We start from the raw sequence: 25,671 nt of genomic DNA, 5'->3' as shown, positions 1-25,671 counted from the left end.
TCCACATATCTTCCTTCTTGCCCCCCACCCCCCATTCACTCCCCCCTCAGGATTTTGCAGTATTCAGTTTTGGAGCAAACCCAAGGCAGCCAGATGTGTGGGGAATCTGGGCAGATGGGAGGAGTTGAGAAGTGGAGGATAAGACAAAGACAAGGAAAGAAAGTTATACTGTATGTACAGCGAAGAGAGAAGCTGATTAACATTCTGTCCCCCTACGCTTGTTGGAAGATTGACAATAAACTTAAGACAATAGATGCTGCTAAAAGAAAAAAAACGTCTCTGGCGAACGTCAAATTCTTTCTCCTTACAGAAAATGCTGGTTTAAAAATCCAGCATTTCATAAAGGAGAGTAAGTAGGAGGTAGAAAGACAGAGTTATTAAACCAGACCTCAGGTCACGTCAGCAGGGTGTTGTACTCTTGCTATCCACAAGGTGGTGGCATTTAACAGGAAACACAATGGAGGAAGCCACTGCATGCCAACATATTTTAAAGTGCAATGAGTCTATGTACCATTACTATCAAGGAGAAAATTGAAAGAATGGGCAAAAGAGAAAGTGTCTAAGGGGCTTTTACTCACAGGGATCTTTATCATGTCATCACTGAACTCTAGATAAAGCTTCTGCATTTGAGTGTGTTTCATCTGTTAAAACTCTGGATTAAAAGTGTGTCTCATTTAGAGTTTGATGATAAAGCCATATTAAAAAATGCAGATTTAAAACATTTTTTTTTAGCTTTGGACAATTTTAAATGATTATTTTCTGCACTAATGCAGATGACTAGATCATGATTGAACACTTGTTATAATTTATCAAAATGTTAATGAAAATGCTAACACACTAATGAGTAGCAGGTGTTATGTTACTAAATACAAAGTACAGCTGAGGCTGATGGCAATGTCATTGGTTTTGCAGGTATTAGGTCACAAGCCAAAGTTTTGGAGAAGTTAAAATTCGGACTTGATGATGGCGCTGGACGAAAAGTTAAAGGATCACCGAAGTGATTACAATTCATCCTCTGGGCACCATGGATATCCATACATGACAATCCACCCAGACACTCAGCTTGAACTTCAGAACACACAGAAGTTGTACAACCACTGTTTCCGGGCTTTTTTTTATGCATTTTTATTTTTATACTTTTATCAACTTTCAGATTCACTGCATGCTGCCAGAGACTCAAACAGACTCAAGAGGTCACTTTGCAGTTTATTACGATAAATCATATTATTTTTTTTTTATACATCCATACAGAAATTGCAACATAATATTGGTTTGTGTAAACAACTTTGGACTAAAACATCAGTCCGAAACATACAAAAAGAAAACAGCACGGGCTACTCTAAAGAATGGATAAATTACAGGGTGCATGTAAAGCGTTGTCCCAAACATCTTCTTTCTCCTGTCACCTTGTTGGCAGAGAGGCGGGGCAGGCAGTTCCGAGCTGGAGGACAGAGACTCTGCATAGAGGCTTCATCAACACTTAAGACTAGCATCTGTAAATTGATCTACACCACGTGGAGATGAGTACGCACATTTATTACAGCATATATTAAGGCGTTCGAGATGAGTCTGCTTGAAGATTGCAGTGCAGAGCCCCCATACTACAGTTCGTGTTCACCTGTGATAGGTCCTTTAATACCAAATAAATTAATACCAGAGAAGTGGTTCAGCTGCAAATAATAAAGCAATAATCTGTCTTAAGATTCGAGGAACTCTTTGTCGTTGGCATATTACAGGTGATGAACAAACAACATGTTCGCCACTGAATACACAGAAGCTTCTTGACGGCAAAGATTTTGGCAGTGTTTATTGGTAGTCGTGATAACTACACTGTCTTTGCTGTTATTGAGTGAACTGTGCCATGAGAAAATAAACTGTTCAAGGGTTTGATACTGTATATATTATTTCCATAAACTATGAGGATCCTTAGAAAAATATTTCATTTAATGCAGCATTGTACTTATACAAAATTAAACAAATTGCACAAGAAGAAGATTCATCTGTTATTTTTTTTTTTTCACTTTGAATGTATCTCTACTCCAACTGAAAGACAACTGTGCTCCTTCTGTCACTCCTTCTCAGCAGAGTTGAGGTTTTTTTGTTTTCTCCTTTTTAATAGTGTATTGGTACAAATGTACTGTCTCATCTGCATACTTTTATATTAAATAATCTGTCACAATAAATATATTTCTCTTAATACTTACAGTCCAGAATACAATTCTTTTACTCTCTTGAGCTTTGTTGACACCCTGAGAATAAATCTTTTGTCACCATGTTTAAACTTTTCAAACAGCTGGTCAATTTCAAATTTTGTTTTGTTTTGAATGTATGCTGACTCTAATTTAATGACTTCAATTTTTTTAAGAATCAATTTGTCTTCTAAAGAGAATAAAGTAAGTAGATGACATATGTATTAGTGTGAAACATATTGAAAAAAAAAGAAAAAGACGAAGGACATATGAAAAATGCAAAAGTATAAATAGAAAATGGACTTTTGAAAGTGAAGATTTTAGATGTCAAGTGTTTTCAAAACCATATTACAATCATTGTCTTTGTATAATATATAGATAATATATAGATACTAATACAAAAGTTATATTCTAAAGGTGGCATGCGTGAGCAGGCATTGAAGAGAAGAGAGACAAGGCTTTCCCCTCCTTTTGTTACAGTTGAAATGCTTTGCTTTCACTACATGGACATACAGGATGTACCAGAGAGGCTCTAAACAAGTCCATGTTTTTGACTCATATGTGAACTGTGTCAATTTCCCATGACAGAGTGAAAGGAATAATTAATGAATGGTGATTGGCGATGAAGAGATCCGATGTGCAGCATTTTGGGGGAAAACTAGAACCGAGTGGAAGAGTTTTCTTTCCTTTTCTTCTCTTCTCCTCCACTCCTCCCGTGCCTCATCCCATCCCTCCACTATCTCTCTTCTCTTCGCCTTGTTCCTCTGCTCCCCAACCAACACATAACCATGCTACCCCCTTATCTTATATATATATATCTCCTCTCCTCTCCTCTCCTCTCCTCTCCTCTCGCCTTCACTTGCGGTCATCATCTATCATTTCAAATAGGGCCTGTAGCAGTCGGTCATCTCTGTGCCTGTATGGCTTGGTGCCGTAGAAGCCATCGCTGTAGTCACTGTAGACGCTGTCCTCCGGGCCCCTGTACTTGTTGATCATGTCCAGAGCCTGGTACAGCTTCTGAGGGGGAAGTCTTGTAGCGGGAGGAGAGCGGCTCCTGTCCAGTTCCTGCTGCTGCTTCCTCCAGAAGGAGGAGGAGGAGGAGGAGGAGGAGGAGGCCCTGGCTACGGCCTGGGGCTGCTGCAGGGCTGGGGTCTGCCTGTTGAAGGCTGTCTGCAGGAGACGCAGCAGGGCCAGGGAGGGGTAATAGGGTGAATTTGAGAACTTTTTGGGCACCTTCTCTGGGTTGGAAGAGGGAGAAGCTTGTGCAGTTTCTGTCTTAGGAGGTGGACGGGCCTCTGTGGGCTCCTGAATCAGCAGACAGACAGAGAGGAGATATGTTATTGGTCCGTGACACAAACAACAATGATGCTCAGAGTGTGCTTCTGAATATAGACAACAAAATGGTGCTCTATTTCGATTGGTTCGAGGAGAGATTATACAGTACAGTTTCATAATATGAATTTAAAAAAAAATGCAGGTCTCAAGTACTTGTACTCCAAAATAATGGATCTGAAATAAAACATGGACTGTCATTGTCCTTGCACTGTGCTAAAATTGTCAGGACTAAAGTTTTAAATGTGGACGTAAACACTCAAATTTACACTGAAATGTGTAAATCACAAGAATACTTTTGGGAATGTGCTTATTCACTTTCTTGCCTAGTGTTAGATGAGAAGATTGGCACCACTTTCATATTTGTTTATTCAATATGTAGCTGAAGGCAGCAGCCAGTTAGCTTGACAACCTTGACAACCAGGAGCTCCCTGCTCTAGAACTACACAAACTCATCGTAAACACTTCAGTTTTTGTAAAGATTATACAAACATGTTCAGTAGTGAGCTTTATAGATGCAGATGTTGTTACCTTCAGACAGAGACAGGCTAACTGTTATCCCCCTGTTTCCAGTCTTTATGCTAAACTAAGATAACTGGCAGTTGAACATAGTGTATCTTATATTTAGCAAAAAGAAATAAGTGGTATCAATCTCATCTCATCTAATTCTTTGAAAGAAAGTCAGTAAGCATATTTCCCAAAATGTCAAACTGTTCCTTTTGCCGTTAGTCATTGTTTTATTTTAAAACCAATGAGCTGGAGTACAGAAGAGAAAACAATGGGCAGTATTTCACTGCATAAATGTACTATACACTGCACTGTACTATAGTACCAATAATCCAATAAAACTGCTCTGTATTGGATTGGATTGTAAATTTCTGTGACATAATAATGTTTGTACTGATTTGTAAGGACACTGGGTGGCTACATGCTGATCATTTGTCACAGACAAGACCCAAACAAGGTCCATGTCATGTCTCAACTCTTTCTCTTCATCATTTAATTCATCATGTTTTCAGCATTTCACTTGAGGTTTGTATTTTTAACGACTGTGTCAGCTCTGACACTTTTATGTCCCCTCACTGAGCTTTGCTTTGTGTTACCAAGAGTAAGTTACGGGCCTAATACTCATACTCATCCCTTTCCTCTAGCATCCAAACCATTGTTTCTTTGCAGATATTCACCTGTAGCTTTGTACTCACCTCCATCATGTCATCCATATGTTCTACACCGCGCCTGTCGTTCTGCACAGCGTTGTAGGGAATGTACACTCTAGGTTTCTTCATGTGCTCTGGCTTCTCCGATGTTCCGTGAAGAATCAGCTTCCAACTCAAAATCCGACCCTCGTTCTCCATACGGCCTGACTGTGGGAGGAAATAATGTTGTTCAAAGCTCAGCATGTTGATTGTAGTAATACTGGAATGCAGGTATTACTATAGGCTTGACATTTTTTATATGCTTTTAATGCTTTTGTGTATTTAACAACTTAATTCAGATGTTCCTCACTGCTTCTCGTATGTAAAAGTGAAATTCTGGCTTCAACTGGATGTAGAAACGTGAGGCTAATTTCACATTACAGTTGAGAAAAAGGTGTTTCGTCTCTCAAATATACGTGTAACTCACAGTGTCTGTGATCTTTAGCGTCCATGTACCAGCTGGGTCTTCTCCCCACGTATGGACAGACATGAAGTCCCAGTTTCTGAAGCCGTTAGAAGACGTGTCCCGCTCTCGCTCAGCCAGCAGCACTGTACTGGTACCTGAGGGAGAATCAGACATGTCCAAAGGGATGGATCAATTTAGTGCTTTGTTATTGCACTCATATATGTGCGTTTGTGTGTGTGTGTGTGTGTGTGTGTGTGTGTGTGTGTGTGTTTGTCTCTAACCAGCTGGGGAGGTGAGTGTGATGTGCAGATCTCCTCTCCTGGTGTATTCAATGCTGGCCTCCACCTGCACATGCTCCAATGAGCGGACTGTGTTCTCCTGCCCCGCACAGGCTTTGGTTGGAATCTCTATAGTGATCTCCCCTGCTGCCTTCAGCTCCCTGTGGGATGCATTAAAATAGCAGGGAATGAGACACACAAACAGCTCTCCATGACAACAGAAGTTGATCATATGTGTGATGTGGTTCCCGGACATGTTGTCATTACTGTACGTAGGTCTGGGAAACTGCAGCAGGTAGGAAAAAACACGTAACATGGCTCCACATACTGCATGCATTACATATCATTCGGTGAAAATTCCACAACAATCCCAAATCTGGGGAATATTAAGTACCTCACACGCATACATAAGGTGCATAGACCGATTTGGATGCCTTTGGTCACTCATTTGCAAAAACAGTTAATCCCCATCTCTCACAGACATGAATGAAAGGATTTCTGTGTTCAAGCTGGCATAAAGCTGGAGGGGGTTTGTAGACCACTAAGCATTGACGGAAAAGTAGAGCCAAATCCTCGGGATTAAACAGGGATGTAGCAAGGTAATGGGGAAACTGGGTGTCAGTGCAATTGAGTCTTATAATCCAAAGCAAATTACAAAATGGACACTTAAAGAACTCAGAGCTCGGTTGGCCTTAGCAGCTGTTGGTGGTACAATATGAAGTCAAAGGGGTTTTTCAAGTTCAAAGTATAGCCGCTAAGATTTAGCCCTCAATTTTCTTGGGCTGATAATCCAAAAAGGAACACAAACAAAACATCTGGTTAGGAAGCAGCTGGAGGTATTCCTTCCTCTGAGTTTCAGCCCATGCTTGGCAGATTTCCATTTGGATTTTGATCCGACTGTTTAGCAATTAGTAATTATCAAAAAGTGAAGATTGTTGACGGCTGACCTCAAATTTAAGTGATTGAAGCTGCCATCATGAACAAGAAAAAAAAAAACCTCCTTCTGATTCATTTCGATTCATTTTCATGGCACTGAAAGCCCTCCCGAGCTTAAGACTTGTTATTGTCTCGAATAAACCAGCAGATGCGTCTTTAATAATGCAGATGGTTTTATCTGTTTGCTTTGTTGGACCGTAAATGTCAGGACAACAGCAAGTGAGTCTCTCTCCCTCTTTCTCTCTTGAATGAGATACATGGCCAAAATGTCATGCAGTCAGTGACATTGATTGCACTGGATGACAAACTTCACCATGACAAAGTACAGCAGTTACAATCCCGTATATGAATTAGCTAAATGTGCACACATGATATATCTTTTTTTTTTTTTTTTTTTTTGAAACAGCGGCCACAAATCCTGGGCCGTTGGCAAAGCAAAGCAAAAACAGAAACTACAGAGGAAACCTTCTAAACAAAAAACAAAAGTAGATGAGAGATAGAGAGACCTTGGCTGGAAAGAATCATCCCTGACGATACATTGCTTCTTTTCAGGCACATGCTTCCAGGTGGCCGGGTCAGCAAGGTCCACCAGGGCTTTCGCATTCAGAAGGCCAAAGCCGAAGCGGCTGTTGACCATCAGTCCTGCTCCGTTCCTTTTCCAGCCTGGATTATTGGCCAAAGGATCAAACTCAGAGGTCCACACTACGATGTGCTGCAGGTCTCTCCAGGTTAGATCCGGGCTAACGCAGGGAAGGTAGACAGGGAGGAAGACCAGTGAGTATTTACTGACACTTAAATAAAAGTGTAAAGTATATCAAAACATCACATCACATCAAAATATTTATATCAGTATTGCATACTTTTGCTCCAGAGCCAGGGCAAATATCCCAGCAGCCAGCGGGGCAGAGGCCGATGTTCCAGTGTGAGTCTGAGTGCACTCATTGTGCAGATCAGCACTCGTCTGAAAACAAGCAGACAAAAAGAGCATGTAAAAAAAATTCATAGATTGATATGACTTTCAGTTATCCCTTTAACAAAACTACCATGACTTAAAAAGATTTAATGTAACATAACGTAACACAACACAGAACAAGTGTAGTCACTTACAATCCTCTGGTCGGTGTAGTCTCCACTGCTGTACGCTGTAGCCAGAGTGGAGGAGCACTTCTCAGCGTACCAAGGGGACAAGCCCTGCTGGGAGGCACTGCTGATTGAGATAGTGTAGATGCTGTCTGTGTAGCCGTCACAGTCACAGTTATCGCCCTGACGGCCCCCATTACCTGATGCCCAAACAAAGATAGAGCCTTTCCCACTGCGGCCCTGCAGAAGGCATGACGGAGAAAAGAAATGCTCGATGTGTTGTGCTATCAGATATGGCCTTGTTGCTTACACTGCCGACACATTTTATCTACAAGAGTCTTACAATTTAGTGCAGAAATGATAAGAATTTTAACCTATTCTGACATGAATAAGACACTGCCCAATATAAATCTTTTCTTATGTAATGTAAATCCAGATGGCATTGTGTCATTAGAAGCTTTATTCCTCGCAGCAGACCACATTGTCCTTATTGATTCTGTTCTATCTGATTCCCATCACTGCTGCAGATAATAGCTCCCATTAGGAACCTCAGTCTGAGATCACACCAACAGACTGTGAGTGGAAACTTCCTGTCTTATCATTTACCTTCTGGATGCCGTACTCAAAAGCCTTCTGGGCCAGGCGGCCAGGGCCTTCCACTGTCTTGCCATCATCGTTGGGTCCCCAGCTGGCGCTGTAGATGTGCACATGGTTTGGATTGAACCCGATAGAACTGGCTTCAATGGCATCGGTCACAATCCCATCCAGCATACGAATCCCTGAGCAGGGGGAGAATTTTTAGCACAGAGCTTCATTGCTCTGCATTTACTGACATAAATTCATATAGTGACAATTCATGGCTATTCTGAAGGGTGGAAATAAAGAAGATATCAAATGTTACAATTTACTCCATCGTTGAATAAATCAAATATTAGAAAGAAAGAACATTTATTAAAGCCCTTTACTTCATTTATATGTTAAGAATGTTTTGCTGCCAGGACAGTAAATTTTAAGATTCAGGTTCCTCCACAGCACTGTAAGAACCAGCTGCCCACCCTGGGCCTTCAGATGCTGCGGCCCTAATAAGCAAACCATTGTTTTGCTGGATTGGAGCTGAGCAATTTTGGAGAGTGACATTATGCAACCATCTGGTGTAAAAATCAAGTCTCCATTAGGAAATCGTCACTCTCTGCTGGCTATAAATAAAATAAATAAAAATGCATGTTTGTGCAGCCATAGTATCTAAAAGCAAAGTGATGTTGTCAATTAATGCACAATTTAACTACCATGTGTGGTAGATGCTTTAAGAATAACATATCAAATCTATCAGTCTCGATTTCAGTCTCAATCAAGTCTCTATTTTAATATTTACAACGTGCACACAGTCACAGATGAAGGCACCATGTTGTGTGGGGCAGTATGACACATATATATTTAATAAATAAAAGGTTTTACCTCCAACCTTGGAGTTGTATGCCACTCCAACCCCACACTTATTGTTGTCTGCCTGCATAGCGATCTCTCCAGCACACCTGGTCCCATGCCTGAGAAGAAACAACATATGTAATACACATTTAGCTGAAACATTCACTTGTGTTTTTGTAAAATTTTACAATTTTAAAATTTACAACAGCAAATGCCAAACTGTTGTTTATCACAGGCTGCTTTCGGCAGGAATTTCACTGCATTGTGTTGGTTGATTCAGAGGCTACTACGTATATTGTTTGGTTATGAAACTTCTCTCAGAAGCAGAGCAGAAAATACTAATAATGGTGAGGATGGGGTCATTTGCGTCATCTGACAAAGGAGGTCCTCTGGTTGTATGACTCTGCAATTATTCATCTGCGAGAATACGCTTTGAACTGTGGAGTATTCTGATAACAAAAGAGCACAGGGTTGTTGGCGGAGAGGAGTGTGTGTTTGTGTGTGTGTGTAAGACAGCTGGCACACGGGAAGCCATTGAAGTCAGGTATGGAGAGGAAAAACAGGAGAGGAAGTAAATTGAATACAGTGAAATAAGTGTTTTCCCATTCTTTGGCAGCGTCTGCTTTTACCTTGTTCAACAAATCCTTGCTTCTACTTAATGCTTATCTAATATTATATAAGAATACAACCTGAAATAACCAAGCCCAAGCAACAAAGCCTCGTTAACCACATTCCTATGAGAACAGTTCTCTGAAGCCATATGTCCATGGTTTCATGGTTTCTAACTAAGGGCAGATTTGTTCTAGTGTCATATCAAAGGAGGGTTGACTTACTTGTTTTCATTAGTGGAATCATATCTGGGGAAGGGGTCTGGGTCATTGTCGTTGAAATCGTAGCTGGCTGCTGCATCCTTTAAAAACAACAGACAGAAAATGATCAGCGATTCTCTTTTTTCAAAAGCTGGGGTGACGTCAGTGTAACGTCAGTGATGAAAACCTGTCAGGGCCAATCTGCTGTCATGGAGACATACAGTCTATGATTGGTGACAAGGAGAGAGCGAGACTGATGTGAACAAATATTAAAACAAAAAATATTGGATGACCCTGAGGATGAAGGAACGCTTGGCAACAGCTATCTGAGGAAACATTCAGATTTCTTGAAGATGCTGTTTTTTTCCATGAGGGTTGTGTCATGGCACAACAAACTGCAGAGTTTAAATGCTGCTTTTTGTCTTTCCTGTCACTCCTCTGTGATTGAAAATTTTATAAAATGCACAAATTATATTCTTATTAAACAGGAAATTATGACGATTAGTTATTTTTTAAAGCTTCCTCTCAGCAACACATTTAATATCCGATTTAAATCAGATGCCTGTGCCTGTCATTTTACAATTACTGCTATTAAGTTATGCAAATGCGGCCCACTCATATGCCTTGATTGTTAAGGATGAGTGTCTCGGCTGATTGAGCCTCTTTGATTAATCTGTGTTAACTTAATTACAGTGGGAGTTGTTTCCATCAGCCCTGTTGTCATACATCATTTCTTTCTCTCCCTCCCTCAGTCCCGCTCTTTCTCTTTCGTTCCATGCACTGGTGTGGCTTCTGAGAGTGACAGCACTGTTTGAAACCAAACCACAGATGGGGCTTTTAAAGGCTTTTAGAGTTCCTGTCAACAGGAGTAACTGCGCCAAAAATGAAACCTCATTGAGCTCCCATTCAGTCATGCTTGCTTTCTTTTCCTTGCAGTTATCTTCATCAACATACAGACTGTCAAAACATTATTGGAGGAAGTAGGAATATTTTCAAATTCTGCATCCCTAAATGCAGGGAACATAGTCCTTCACATCAACATCACCGTTTAGAGAGAAATGCCTGTTTCACATCCACAGATTAAAACCCCAAAAGCTCCTCAGAGGCAGACATTGTCATATAGAAGACGTATTACTGTCTTCATGAAGCGCCTTGTAAGGTGTCACCAGCAGCGTTGCTAGGGCAACGGCAGAGCCAGACGACGGAGGCTGTCTCCATGGAAACACTGTCTTACGTAGTTGGAGTAGATGTCTGTGTGGTTCCACTCCAGCCCGTCATCCAGAACGGTGATGACCACTCCTTTCCCTGTGATGCCTTTCTGCCACACGGGGATCACATGCAGGTCCAGCTTGGGCAGCGAGGAGGAGGTCCGGGTGTCTTGCTGGAAGATGAGGACAGGGGTGTTTGTTATGGTGTGAAAATTTGTATCATCTGTTACAAGTAGAGCTGGTGTTGCCTGATTTGACTGTTTTCAGGATTGCAAAATTACACACATCTGTGATTCATACTTAACTGAAATGGACACTTTATCTAAACAGGCTCTTAGAGTGTTATCAAAGTAGATTCTTCAAGCTCTCTGAGTCTGCCTGTTCTTCTATGACCTTTACAGAAATTCATTACTGGATTGTTGGCTCTGCCTTTGTCAGGGCTTGAATCCACTCCTACAGTATGGCCACTTGTGGGCAGACATTATGCCAGAGCGTCATAATGACACAGGCTTTAGTGTTGTCCAATACAGCACCTCTACTGATTAATTTAACCCTCAAGAAGCCTTACAGCACCTAAAGATGTGCTGCCTTTCTTCTGGGTCACCTCACATTCAATCCACCCTGTCGGATTATTTAGAAATCCATCTCTAGGCTATGTGATATTACACAGTGTGGGGGTTGCCAGGCCTTTTTTTTTAAATGGAAAATCAGCAGGGAGTGGGGGAGAGTGAGCAGGGCCCATGCCTGCCTGCCTGCCTGGGGAAGAGTATGATTCAGAGCTGGAGACGGCTAAGACTAAAAAAAGAATTCACTTTGCTCTTTCGCTCTCTGCGCATTATGCACAGACACTGCAGAACGCCACCCCAAGATGTGACTCATCCCTGTGATGTATTGGCTTTTTTCTGCTCCCACTTTGATTCCCTGTTTTCACCCCCATCCTCTCACTAGGATCACTTTCCTTCTCTCTGGACAGTACCAGCACCAGCTGACGGTGAGCACAACTCAAATCTCAAAGTAAATACACAGCAGATGTCCCATGTTGACACAATGTGTTTCAATAGCAATTTGCTCACAAAACTTTTACTCCAGCCTATATCTACAGTTTGCTTTTTTTTGGTGTCACACCAACTGACTCACTTGTTGATGCTGTCAGTGGCCTGCCACGCATAGACCTTAATGGTAAACAGCAAATACGCACAGTAGCTTATGAAACAAGTGAGTGGACACGCACACAAAGAGATGCCTCCATGCACAAATGATACAGACTGACACTTGCACAGCCATGGATACACGCTCTCTCTCTCTCTCTCTCACACACACACACACACACAGCCATGCAGGCATACTACAAGTATGAGTCACTCCCTGATTAAATTATCAGGCAGTCACCCACTCCTGAAAAATAAAGACACTCATCCTCTCTGCCATTACATTGGCCCTGACCCATCGACAGTCATACAGCTCCACCCTCACTAATGCCAGTAATCATCAGGTCTGCCAATGTCCACCCCTTTCCATTTCTCCATTCTGAGATCCATTATCATATAAGTTTCTTCATTTGCAAATACTAGAGAGGTAAAAAAAGAAAAAAAAGAATTATAGCATAGTGGCTTATGTAAAAACACCTGAAACACTTCTTATTTCCACTGCTTTACCTGTTTATGCTTAGCTCTGTCTTTTCTGAATGGATGGGGGGGGGGGGGGGGTGAATCACGATGCATCAGATGAACTGCAGTGACACAGACATGGGCCTCATGCTGAAATATACCGAGCGGCACTTTGGGGCCAATTCCATTAGTGTCATCATCCCTGATCGGCAAAAATGATTCACCTCAATTTGTTTTCTTATTCCCCGTAAGCATGTGACTCATATTCAGTTAGTGCAGGTGCGGAGAAGTGGAAGCTGAGAGAACCAACCCCCCCCCTCTGATAAGCACACATAAACCGATGCAACACACATACACTTCGTCATTTTCTGGTAAAGCAGCGAGAAACGAATGAGGGTGAAGATGGTTCAGTGACTATCGAACATGATCAGTTTAATAACTGATGAAGGTAACTAACATAATTCCGGGTGATGTGTAATAGCAGAGATCATATCTGTTTCCAAGTTTAACAGCTTGTGGTGAATATGTTGTGATATCTGTCTCTTCATTATTTGTCTTAATTTTTTATTTTTAAATTTCAATTTGCTTGATTAGAAATTAAATTACATTTATGGTCATTTACATGTTGGTTGAGATGCATCATTGAATTTTTACACTACAGCAACATCTTATGCATGGTCAGAGTTATATTTGATTACAGAGTTTAGAGCTGAAACAGTTTGTTCATTGGTAAATAGCTCAACAAGAAAATTAATCCGCAAATCAAATTTAAAGCAAAAATGTCACACACATCCTTGTTCCAGCTTCTGATTTGATTAGATTTGCATTTTCTTCCTGTTTTATATGACTGTAAGTAAAACATCTTTTGGTTTAAATATGAAGGCGTCACCTTCAACTTTTTGAATTGTAATGGTAATTTTTAAAAAATTGTTTTCTGATGTTGTATAGACCAAATGATTAATCAATTAATAGAGAAAATAACTGTTAAGATTCACATTTTAAAAAAAGTGAGTAACTAGTGGCTTAATGTGTTTGGTGGTTTGATCTGGTTTGAACATAAATTAACATAAGCAGCATCTATACTACCATATATACCCCCCCCCCGTCTGTGTTGTGGTCAATGGGACAGAGGCTGAGTCTATTCTGAGTTTATGGATCAAAATCAGCAAATATGTCATTCAAAGTGGCACCTTCCGGGTCAGGCTGCGGTCAGGATAAAGTGAATGTGTTAGTAATGGATCTGGAAGGGGATGCACAGCTGTGACAATCTACTGTTCTCTGCTGCTGCTTGGCCTCAATGGGCTAAAACATCCCATTCAGGGTAAATTGGGACTTAATGCACGGTGCTCTACTCTACTCCACTCTCCATCCTGTTGGATTATAGTCTCTCCACCCCTCTCATCTCCACATGGACTGTGTTACCAATTAAGCAAATGGCTCTTTTGGTTAGAACTGCTTGATAACATTCTATTGTCTTGTTGTTTTCATGTTTTTTCTCTCTTGGTTATGAGAAAGCAGTGAGTGTTCGTTGTTGGTATCTTTTTGCACTCCTGCAAGTTACATTTATGCCGCCATGCATGTGTACAGATTTTCTGACACACCCATAACCTACTGCTCACATACACTCCATGACGCAGGACAGAGAGTGGTCAACAGTGTGGAGCTGTCCAGCACTCACAGGGCCTCAGTCCGTCTCAGGGGAGATCAGAGCGGCTACGTGCAAACAGAAGGCCCAATCAGACACAGAGAACACAACATATGACCAGCAGGGTGTGGAGATCGACCTACATCTGTGGTTTATGGAGCTCCGGGACACAGTGTTCAGATATTTACAGCATAAATAAATGAATTGTTAAGTCACTTGTTGAACATCTCATCGTGTTTTCAAAACCGGTGCTGAGCCAGAAAAGCTAAATTCACTGTTGTGGGATGTTCAAGCTTTACTGGAGACTCACCAGGTACCACTGCTGGTTCCACATGGGATCATCAAACAGCTTATCCACCGGGCAATCCCTGCACCCCCCTAGGGACGCTCGCTTGTTGCGACGTTTCTCGTACTGCTGCTCTGCCCACAGCACCTACACACGCAGACATTTGGTCAGTTACATCTTTTAAAATGAGATGATCTGGATGATCTGACACAGACCAGGACAAGATAATAGCTAAAGGAGACCACTCACCCGATCATCCTCCGACAGCTGCCTGGTGATGTGGTTGGCACTTCGTTTCATTCTGCTAGGATGATTGCGGTGTTTGAACAAGAAATGGTCTTCCAGGGCCCCAATCTGCACAGAGGACAACATAGCATGAGACAGGCTGAATAGTTTATAGGAAATTACATAATACCAGCCATCTGGCTGCTGAACCCTGATGAGCAGGTCTAAAAACTCTATTTTCTCTCAGCTAAAGCCTCAGCAATTCAGTTTTGGGGAAAGTAACATGAAAACAGTCGTGTTACGTCTCTATTTCTGCCCTTTATCTTGTCTCTGATATGGGGTGTGATATACTCACGCACATAAACGTATATATATGTAATGTATATATAGCGGAAAACAAACAAAAAACAATGTACAGACCCCACAGGTGTATATGCTTAATATCCACATTAATGCCACTTTTCTGATGTTTAACGGCAAAATACTTTGAGCAAAGTCATAAAATGTTTGTCCATTCCATAGTTGACGAAGAGATTGAATGTATGTTAAACTTCTCTGTCTCCTAAATGAATGTAATGTAATATAAAGAAGGAGAGGAAAGAATTCATACATTGTGTCTCAGTATCCATGACCCCTGAGAGCTCAGTTAATCATTGGCCACTGCCACTCACAGCTACAGGTTTCATAAGAATGAATGCACTGGTCAGACTGGACCTTATGTTTTTATACAGGAGAATACAGCATCAGTCAGTCTCACATAGGGGGAAAGACACTGAGCCATGAAATGAAAGTCAACCAGAGTCCCCCTGGGACTCTGTTATCAGAAATGTGTAAACAACAATGAGTCACAGGTTGAGTAAAATCCTCATTTTATTTAGCTGGGTGCTGAAAATGCAATGTGTGCTTTTGGGCTATCATAAAAGCAATGAGTTTCCAGTCTAATGGCCTTATCAAGCACAGCAGAATAACTGATAACAGCTATTGCCTGGTTTGCTGTTACAACATAGTCCACAATTTATACAGTAGGCTGCAGGCTTAATTAACATCCCATTGTCCATTGGGCTTTTATGGTCTCTGTTTGGTAGCTCTTAAATTATATCTTTGATATTAAAATGAGATTGTATTGGAGCCAAATAAATGATATCTATTAAAGCTGCTAGCCCACACCTCGTTTAAGAGTAATTTGAAGCTTCTTTTTTGTTTTTCTTTTTTAATTTTAGTCTGAACTGGTGTTTTGCTCCAGGGCGTTGGTGCCTACCTGTCGGACCAGTTCGTAGTCCAGCTCCCTGGCGATCGCCTCCGCAGCGGCCAGTCCGCCTGGGATCTCCACAGCCCACTCGTTCAGGTACTGCCTGTCCCTGTAAAGAGACTCCAGCGACCGGGGAACCACAGAGCAGAGGATGGCAAGAACACAACACATCACCGTTGGACGACATCTCACTTCCATCTCAGAGGAAATTCAACCAGATGAGGAAAAATATATATAACCTATATACAAATACGTATAAGCAGCCAAAACTCCAAGATATACAAATGTTGTGTGGTGGTAATAAAGAAATGCCCTTGTTTATTCCTCTAGAAGAAACAGCTGGCTGAGATGGAGGGAACGTGAAACTGCGCGGTATTTGTCCGACAAGGAGAGGAAATACTGGTGATTGGGAGGGCTGGTTTGTGCGCTGTGTTTGTGTGTGTGTGCGTGTTAGTGTGCGTGTGTTTGTGTGTGTGTGTGTGTTTGGGGAGGTGGGGGGCAGGGGGGCGGTGCTACACGTCAAATTACGGGTGCTCTGACGTCATTTTTGCGTCTACCTTTGGTAAGATGTTGAGTTCGAGTCCCTGTAGGAGAAAGTCTAAACGGGAGGAGGAGGGGAGAGATAAGACTAAAAATATCCCACTGTTTGTCCCTGGAGGAAGAGGAGGAGGGGAGGAAGAGGAGACAAGGGGAAGACATATATACTAATGTATACATCTATAATAAAAGCTATATGAATCTATAAGACTGCATATACTAACAATACTTATGTACCATTAAGAGGCGGATGTCGTGCAGCATCTTTCTCATTCACTGTTAATCAGCGTGAGACGATCCGGATGACATTATCATGTTTCACCAAAGCAGGTTTATGCTTTTAAGGTTATCAATAGAGAAGGAATCTGTTGTCGATATCGATAAAACACTCCTCTCTCTGTCAGGCTGTGGTCACGTCACCACGAGAGAGCGAAAGAGAGAGAGGGGCTTCAGCACCGTGGACAGCTCCACGCCAAACACAGGGATGTGCCTCTCCAGCTGCTGAGGACGCTACTGTAACAAACAACACATGTTCACCAGCTGTAACTGTGCAAATCATAAGACAGTGTTCTGTTCCAGAAATAAAATGGCCTATCGCGCTGGATGGTACCTCTTAATGTGAAATTATTATATAATGTATAAATGGCCACTGGATCGTTTAAGCAATAATAATGCAACATAGTTGAAATGATTATATGAACGGATAGGCTCACAATTATTAAAGTCTCAGAACAATAGGCAGGTGCCCTTATGAACACGGAAGCAGGTTTTGCTTGGTGCAGACTAACTTTGGAAGATATTCATTTGGAGTCTGACAGCTGAAGCCTCATGTCAGCTTGGATTAAGTGTAGACTGTTATCACACAGAACAAGGACTGTGGATTTTGTCAACCCGTCCCTTACACTGAAACTGCTTTAAGAAATGAGCTCTTCAGTGCCGGTATGAACTGGAAGAATAATTACAGCAAGCAAAGCCTTTTTCGGTGATGAAAGATGGACTTAAAACAAAAAATGTGATCTGTCCTTTAATCTGTGCAGTAACTAGTTACTCTGGCAGATAAATGCTGAGAATCGAAGGCAGTGCTTCCAGTGAAATGTAGTAATGTAGAAATATATTGTATAGCAGCACTGTAGTGGCAAAGATTTTCCACTTTGGTATGTCTTATTCAAATGATTATATAGCCTCATAAAATGTTGATCACTACTGTAAAGTTGGCAGCTAAATTCATAGTTCTCGTACTGAGACATGCAACATCTGTTGTTCCTTTTACACAACGTGTTGAAATGGTACAAATGTTTCCATTATTTAAATCAGAGGAAATAAAGGTTAAGAGAATCAACTCAAATATAATGCATGCAGGCAAGTATGGTAATAAGATATAATGTATCTTTACAAAAAGATAGGACCTACATTTAGTACAGGCAATTTCTTTACATTCACTATTCACATTATAAGATCTATCTGATATATGTGAATACATGAATACAAAATTATTAAAATTTTGAAAACATATAAATAAATATATTGCAAATTTGCAGACAAGATAGTTACACATCAATCATAAAGTTGCTGTGCTAAAAAAAAAGGTTTATCTAACACACAGTTTTTAAAGAAGGGATCATACAGCACTGTGTGTTGTGGATCATGATATTGGTCTCTTCCAGACTGTTACCAAACTGATGTACAGCTCCTTTAAACTGCACTGTTTCCTGGATGAATTTAAAACCAGACTCCAGACTAAAGTAGTAACAATGATGACCACAGAGCCATTGACATTTACTTAAACAACACCAGGACTGGTGGATTTACAAGGGAAATTAATTTACCAGTTTTATAAAATTAGACTTGTATTTTTTGTTATTATGTTTGAACACATGCTGGTGAATAATGATAATGATCCAGAGATAAAGATGTTGTAAGTGAGGGTGTTATTTTTTCCTCCTGGGCACAATGGAGGTTGTGTGGGGGCAGTTCATGTAGGACAAACTGTATGAATTAAGAGCAAACAAACATGACAAGAAGAGCACTATTATACAATACGCATTTATTCAGATGTACAATGTTTGTCTCAAAATAGAGTGGGCTTGTTAATCACAGCGAGTTAAACTTGTCAGAACTGATGATGGCTGATACCTTTGTTCATCTGGCCATGTGCAAACAGGTCTGCAACTGATCTGCCGTATAATCCATCTTTACCTAGCAACAGCTGTTTGCTCTAACCAAAGCTCAGCAGCACGGAGACACACAGCTGAAGAGCCACAGAAATATCAGCAACATGGACAGTTCGATTCAGAAGATCACAGTTTCATTACAGAGCACTGAATCCTTGACTTTGTTTTCATTGATTCTCAACATCCTTTGTCCTCATCTCTGTGCTGTGTGGGTGTGTATTTCACTATAGTGGCCTGAGATCACTCATCCGGTCCTTCCTTACTCCACTGAGAGAACACACGCACACACCAGCGCACAAAACCAACACACACCATTGAGTTTCGTCAAATGAGGTCAGAGGTACTCTGTATCGTCAGCTAATTATTTTTCCAGCTCCAGAGACAGACAGTGAAGGAAAGCCCCTGCTTTTAGCTGGAGGATGACGCAGGTAAAGCCAAAGTGACTGTGAGCCACCTCAACAGACACTAATGCAACCAAGATCAATTAGGTGTGGCAAATGGATGCGAAGACTCAGGGCGCACTTCCTGTTGATCTCGGATCTCACATTTGTTGTTCAGTATTACATAGATTTTTGGGGCATTTTTCACTGATAAGTTATTACTTGGGTTTGTGCTTATGTTGTAGATTTTCAAGACATAGCGCATTTAAAAACATAAAATCAGTGTAAAGAAAAGACGTTTAAATAAACGAATATTTAAATCATATTAAAAATCTAAGTTTATTAAACTGAATCCTGTCAAGCAGCATTACACTGTCGTATAATTTGATAAAGAAACACACCATTGTGAAGTAAAAGAGACACATGATGCCAGTGAACAGGATGGATATACTCTCATGTCATTCACCCACCCTGAGAAATCTGTAGCCTGTGACTCTCAGCAAGGATACATGATGGCCTCACCAACCCCCTCTGTCTGCCATCTTCATAAACAAGAGTTGCTGTTAAATAAAATTTATAGAATAGTGATGATGAAGATGGGGACTCAATAAAGAGGAGTGGTATGTTATTACTATTATATATGATGTTTGTGGATGTTTATGTATATTTACCATATTTTGTTAAAGTTGATCATATATGAAGATACTGAGGCTGAGCTTGTTTGTTTGATGTGTGGAGCAAATGTTGTATGTTATGTTGTCTTTTATCTTATTTTCATTTGTTTTGATTTGTCCTCTTGTTTTGTTTAGCCTTACTGTTAAGATGGTCTTCGTTTTGTTTTGTTAATGAGTGAAGTGTAAATTGTATGGAGAAATCTAAATAAAATCTTACAAAAAAGTAGTAATATTTTAAAATCTTAAATCTATATGGGAATATATATGGGAAACTAATGCACTGACGCTCAGATGTGTGTGATGTGGTGATGTGTTGATGCCCAAAATCAGCAGTCATTAAGAAGTCCTACAACAGAAGCTAATTCAGTCGACAACACTACATTGTCTGTAGAATATCTCACTGTATGAATGAGTCAGTCATTGAAAATATAAGTAATACTGGGAAAGAACAGCAAAGGTTAAGAATCTGTTTCATTCATTCATGTCACCAAAGCTCAAGCAACGTTGTACAAATGTCACCTGTTATCAGAGGATGCTGCGAAAATGTTGCTCCCGTGTCACTCAGATTGGCATCACTTTGCAGGTGATAGACCGGGGAAACTGCTCAGTGATGTGGGGTGTTATCAGGAAGTGTGAAGGTCACATGCACTTTGTCTCTGAACAGCATCAGAGTGGATGGACACTGTGGCAACTCGTCACTTCCTCCACCCAGGATAACTGACATCATGACCACCTGTATTCACCAACAGAGATAAATGATTAGGGGAAAGGCAGATTAGACAGGAAATGTGTGTCAGTGATGAATTAATTTTGTTTTTGTATTAAAAGTTTAAAAGTTAAAAGTTTTCTATTTGTTGACCTGCAATGAGAGCTTTATAATGTCATTCAAATCAGTGTTGTTGTTCCAAACACAACGTTTGTCTTTATGCAAAATGTGTTAATCTTTCTGCACAAATTACAGAGATATAACACTGTTTAAAGCTGTTCACATTAACATTGCATCGTCAGAAGAAGAAAAAGAAAAAAGGCACAAATGGGGTTAAATATGCATTGTATCACATCACTGCATCAAAAAAAGCAAAAATACAGAGTTCAAGAATGGTGTTTATTAAAACATAAACATATATTATTTAATATTTATAAGAAAAGAAAAGAAGTGCAATAGTAAAGTGCATGACTAGAAAAAATTTTTCAGGCTCATGACTCCAAGAAAGTACTAAAATATATCAGGCCACTGCAGGTTAAATTTACTCCAAAATAAATTAATGCTTAGTTAAATTTAGACTTCAGTAGATTATTTGCACTCAGACTGTTGCATAGATGGGAATTTTATCTTTACCTTCCCATCCCTTAACCTACTGTTACCTGGCACTTTTTGGCATAATGTGTCAGTTTCTCATCATCATTATTAGTTATTATGGACATCAGTCATCAGACTAAAGCAGACAGAAATATTTCTGCAGCATCTATAAAATATTACACTGCACACATGACTACAAAATGGGATGCAGCTAACATTTCTTTTTCTTTTTTTTGAGTCAGCTGATTATCTCATTAAGCTTTTGATTCATTGTTTGGTCTGTAAAATGTCAGTTAAGTGTAAAAACACATCACAAAGTGTTTTTTTTTAAGTCATATTCATCAAGGATGAAATGTAAACAATATTATCACATGACTAGAAAGAAAAAGAAACACTGGAAATAATTTCCAATTATTAAAGTCATACTAAGGATATACTGAATAAGTGCATGAATTATTAGTTTTTTACTGAGTATTTTGGCTCTTTTGCCTGATGATGAACAAACTGTTATGAAAATGTGATGCAAATAAAACAGTTAAAGTATTGTCAGACTGGTTCTGCTGCCGAGGCAGAAAGGAGAGAAGTGGCTCATGTCTGATGAGGTCAATCTGACTGAAATATTCATCTAGAAATCATGGAAATATTCAACATTTTAGTAAACAAATACATCAGAGGGTTTTTATTTACAATTATTTTCATAAAGTATCCTCAAGTTATTCTGAGCTGCAGTGATGGAAGAACAGAGTAAAAGCATCGACACTGTCAGGAAACCTATTGAGATTAAAGAATCTTTGTGAAGTTTAAATTAATGTATAATAGTTACTATGAATTTGTATAGTGTGATAAACCCTGCTCTGTTAGAAGCCATATAGCCCTATCACTTAATTGTAAACTCTTTTGTTCCCGTCGGGATCCTGTAGGAATGATGACTCCCTTTTTTCCAGGTATCTGATTGGTCAGTAGTTGGGCTGTTGACTGATGATCTGATCCTCTGAAGTAAACCTGCGCCGGAGTTAGGAGTTACCATGGTGATTTACCCCGGTAACAAGTGAACCACCCTCGTAGGACTGAAAACTGAGAGATAAACCTGAAGTTATCTCACTAGCCTCAAATCCTGCTCCATAATACAGACCTCTGGTGTCAGCTGCCGCGTTACTGTCCTCCTCCTCTGCGACGTTAGCATCGTCCTCTCCAGGCTCTTTGCTAATGCTAGCAAGCCGAGTAGCCAACTTTAAAAAGAAGTCAATATAGATGTTGTGTTTGTCTGAATTTCAGTTTCTCTGGTATCCTTTTCTTTTTTCGCCTTTCCCCTTGCTGTTCCACCGCTCCAACCTTTGTTTCCCATTAAGTTTTAAGAAGCTCTTTCAGGACCAACTAGCTTTGCCGCTAAATTCGCACGGTCACCACCTGACCTCTGACCTCTGACCTGACTCGTCATCATACACAGCTAGCAAACCGATCATAGTATTTTGAAATACTTTTAAAGTAACTACATTCATTGGCTCGTACTTCAACCTATGCACGCTAGAGTGATGTATTTGATTTGATCAAAAGGGAAAAAAATGGCAGGATGAGGCCGCAACTGGTGGGGGTTTGTAGGCCCCCCAGAGGTCGGAGGCCGCGGCGGCCTTCTGGATAATCCTTACCAAAGATACTTTATAACAACTTTTTCAACTGTCTGCCCTTACTTGGTTTTCCCGAAGCCTGAATGATTGATGTCTTTCCCTCCAGTTATTTCAGGGCAGCTGTGTCTTTGTGTTTACTCAGACAGTCCATGTTTTATCCACCAGGGGACAGCGTTGTACCTCATGAAGGTGCCGGCTCACAGAGGAAAAGGATAACATCAGCGGTGAGTCAACTCTTCCCTGGGATGTGGGGTGTGTCCTATCATGCCAAAACTCCAGACTTTGAGTTAGTTCCTCGTGCTTAAGACATGTGTTACATGTCTGTTTCAAGCTCAAATACACTATCAGATATCTAGTCTTCACTGAAACACACAGTCTGTGTGGTTTATATGGAACTATTTCACACTGGCCAATGTTTCCTCTTATTGTTCATATGATGAAAGTGGGGGCAGATGTGTGTTTTAGTAACTTACAATGTCTGGAGCCTGTAATGAACATCACATTGTAATGAGGGATCTGGCTGATAGAAGTACAAGACCTTACTTGCTGCAACTCCATCTTAAATACATACACATACACATACACACGCACGCACACGCACATACTGCTAAAACATTTTGCTTTCCCAACTATTTCCATCAGTCATCAAAGTCGAAAGTTTTCTCTACGGGAGGGGCAGCGTGTTTTACTCCAAGGGGCAGATCAACCTGGTTTTGACTTTGATTTCCAACAGACGATTGAGGGCGCACAGGCAACAGTGAATGTTCATCGATCCGTGTTTTAAAGATGCCACATAAGAAGAGAAGCCATGGACACCATAAAAACACAAAGGAGACAAAAGAGGTAAGTTTTCTTTTTTCTGTTGCATCGTGGGCATACGGGGAACTGGGTCGTACATCCGGTAGAATATGTTTAAAATTGTAATAAGACCTGCAACCACAGTCAGAAGAAATTTCTATGCGTATTTTGTATGTGACTTATATTGCTGTACGGCCGCGCAGGATGTTTGTGCTTAGAGGCAATGAAGTCAGATATGTTGCATAGCGTTGTATCGATCAACCTTGTCTATAATTCAGTCAATAAACAGTTGTTGCCAGTGAAAGGCTGAAGGGCGTCATCATCAACCTAACCCGCATCAGCGCGCGGGTTAGCTGGGAACATTCACAATTGTGGTTTGTCAAGTTCCTTCTTTGGAAAACTCTGTGTGTGTTGTGTGTTGTGTGTTGTGTGTTGTGTGTTGTGTGTGTGTGTGTGTGTGTGTGTGTGTGTGTGTGTGTGTGTGTGTGTACTGTAGGGGTGGTATACTACAGTTTTAAAGCGGAAGAGCCAGTGATTCCACTGGAAAAGGGTGATTTTTTTTCTGTAAGACTACAGCACAGAGATCTTTGTGTGATAATTACTGAAGTGTGAGGGGAGTGGCACATCAGTGTTTGGGGAGGCATGAGAGCAAAGATCTTGTGGTGAGGACAGGAGAGAGTAGCAGTGCACTGTGGACTTTTGATTTCAGGCCAGTGTTCTCTGCTCCTGTTCCCTCATGGCGTATGCAGCATACTGGATGAGTCTTGTGAGTACATCATTTGTTACTTTTCACCTCCCCTCTCTTCAGTTGGATCCTCTGGCGATACACTTTGTCAACTCTTAAGTCAATCTTGGCAGCTGTAGAGACGCTTTAGCTCTGCTTTTATTGCAGGAACCAGCACAACTAGTCTGAATGTGTGAGCTATACTGAATGGTCTTAAAACTTGGCATAAGCTGCAGATAGCTGAATCTTTTTTGAAATAAATTACTATAAGGGCTTCGCCCATATTCTGTCACACACAGTATTTATGTATGAGGGCGTGTGAGTGTTTGAACTGAGAAAAACTTCAACATGCACACTCAGCTTTGAATTAGTCCTCAAGGTGAGGATCAGATGTAAGGGACACTGCAGTATCCTGTTTCAAGTCATTTCAACTTAATTCAGTCAGTGTTAAATGTTTTTTATAATGTAGGTGTATTATTTGAGAGGCATACAGTTATTACTGCTTGTACAAATATGAAAGAAATACTAACATAAATTTGACCACATCATTTTTATTTAATTCATTTTGGGATATTAGACTTTTACAATCATGTTAAAAGCAAGAAAGGCAAGAGGATGATATAGCTTGTACATGAAACATTTTTCGTCTGATGTTAAATGAGTAATCCACCAACACAATAGGTTGAAATTACTGCATCCTGTACAGACATTCCATTGAATTGAATGCCGAAAGCTTGTTCAGTCTTCAAAGCCTTTGCACTTGTAATAACAAGCTGGTTAGTGTGTGTTTCTGTTTCTATTTGTGCATGTACTAAAAAAGGGCAGCTGCTTCCCAGCTGCATTGGACTTGATGTCCAAAGCAGTAGCAAGTCTTCAGCCTATTGCACTGCAAGGTCCTACTAAGGCAAGGTGCAGCCTTCACCTCCTCCAGCTGTCTCATACCCGCACTCTGAAACCTGAGGAGAAAAATATTGATTTGTTTTTCTGCACACAGGCAGTATCTGTGCAGGACTGAACAAAAGTTTATTTTGGCTTAAATGTGCCCAGTGAGTTGCAGTTTTAATGTTCTCCAGTTCACTTTGAACAGATGAAACTGAAAGGACTGGAAACGACCGCTATCTACTTGCATTTCAACAGAATCCCTCCCTTGATATTATGTAATAAAATGAAATGCATCAATTTCTCAACCTTGGAATGACTTGATGAAGCAGATATGGTTCTACCATATATGTCAAACACTAACTTTATAACTTTACATAGTTTTCATAAGAAAATGTTTGAAATATTTCCTCATTTCCACACGATAATGACAACTCTCTAACTGACCGTATTGTGTTGTAGAATTTCGGGGCCTCAAAATTGGGCCACAGGATTGGAGCATGTAACATACTTGCATCACTGTTGTTGAGTGTGCATTGTTGTCGAGCAAAATGCATGTGCTGGATTGCAGTAGCCTATATATGGGAAGGAAAATCTAAGTTTGTATTTGTCTCCCTCTACTGAGTGCAGTCATGCTTGAGCTTGCAAACGTTGATTTGTCAGCTGCTTGTCTTTAAACCTGAGAAAGGTGTCTGTGCTCCCTCTGTGTCTG

The 25,671-nt window shown here is 40.6% G+C and overlaps 2 protein-coding genes across 4 annotated transcripts in view; one reads left to right on the top strand and one right to left on the bottom strand.

Annotated features, from left to right (window-relative positions):
• Positions 1–1,207: 1,207 nt before the first annotated feature.
• Positions 1,208–20,203, bottom strand: pcsk1 (proprotein convertase subtilisin/kexin type 1). 2 transcript variants are annotated; one of them, XM_022745424.1, is made up of 15 exons: positions 20,153–20,203; positions 15,881–15,980; positions 14,647–14,751; positions 14,422–14,544; positions 10,886–11,032; positions 9,676–9,752; positions 8,873–8,961; positions 8,024–8,196; positions 7,445–7,657; positions 7,198–7,298; positions 6,844–7,077; positions 5,405–5,562; positions 5,145–5,278; positions 4,724–4,885; positions 1,208–3,494 (listed from the first exon to the last, which is right to left on the bottom strand). In XM_022745424.1, exons 3-15 carry the CDS (start codon positions 14,695–14,697, stop codon positions 3,045–3,047), a joined length of 2,112 nt encoding a protein of 703 aa, XP_022601145.1. In that variant the 5' UTR covers positions 14,698–14,751; positions 15,881–15,980; positions 20,153–20,203; the 3' UTR covers positions 1,208–3,044. The 2 variants fall into 2 exon arrangements, with proteins under 2 accessions (XP_022601145.1, XP_022601144.1); XM_022745423.1 differs by lacking the exon at positions 20,153–20,203 and having other exon boundaries at positions 15,881–16,290.
• Positions 20,204–23,253: 3,050 nt separating this feature from the next.
• The window catches only part of cast (calpastatin), a 36,276-nt gene continuing 33,858 nt past the window's right edge, over positions 23,254–25,671 (top strand). The window contains exon 1 of one of the 2 annotated variants that reach the window (XM_022744911.1): positions 23,254–23,401. In XM_022744911.1, coding sequence (XP_022600632.1) covers positions 23,345–23,401 — 57 coding nt within the window. In that variant the 5' untranslated portion in view covers positions 23,254–23,344. Of the gene's footprint in view, positions 23,402–24,011; positions 24,123–25,671 lie in introns of those variants that run through there. The other variant, XM_022744914.1, reaches the window with a different exon arrangement.

This window comes from Seriola dumerili, unplaced genomic scaffold, assembly GCF_002260705.1.
Source record: "Seriola dumerili isolate Sdu_G_001 unplaced genomic scaffold, Sdu_1.0 BDQW01000088.1, whole genome shotgun sequence".
NCBI lineage: Eukaryota > Metazoa > Chordata > Actinopteri > Carangiformes > Carangidae > Seriola > Seriola dumerili.
The sequence above is the reverse complement of the archived record's forward strand: the minus strand, read 5'-3'. Positions and strand labels throughout refer to the sequence as shown.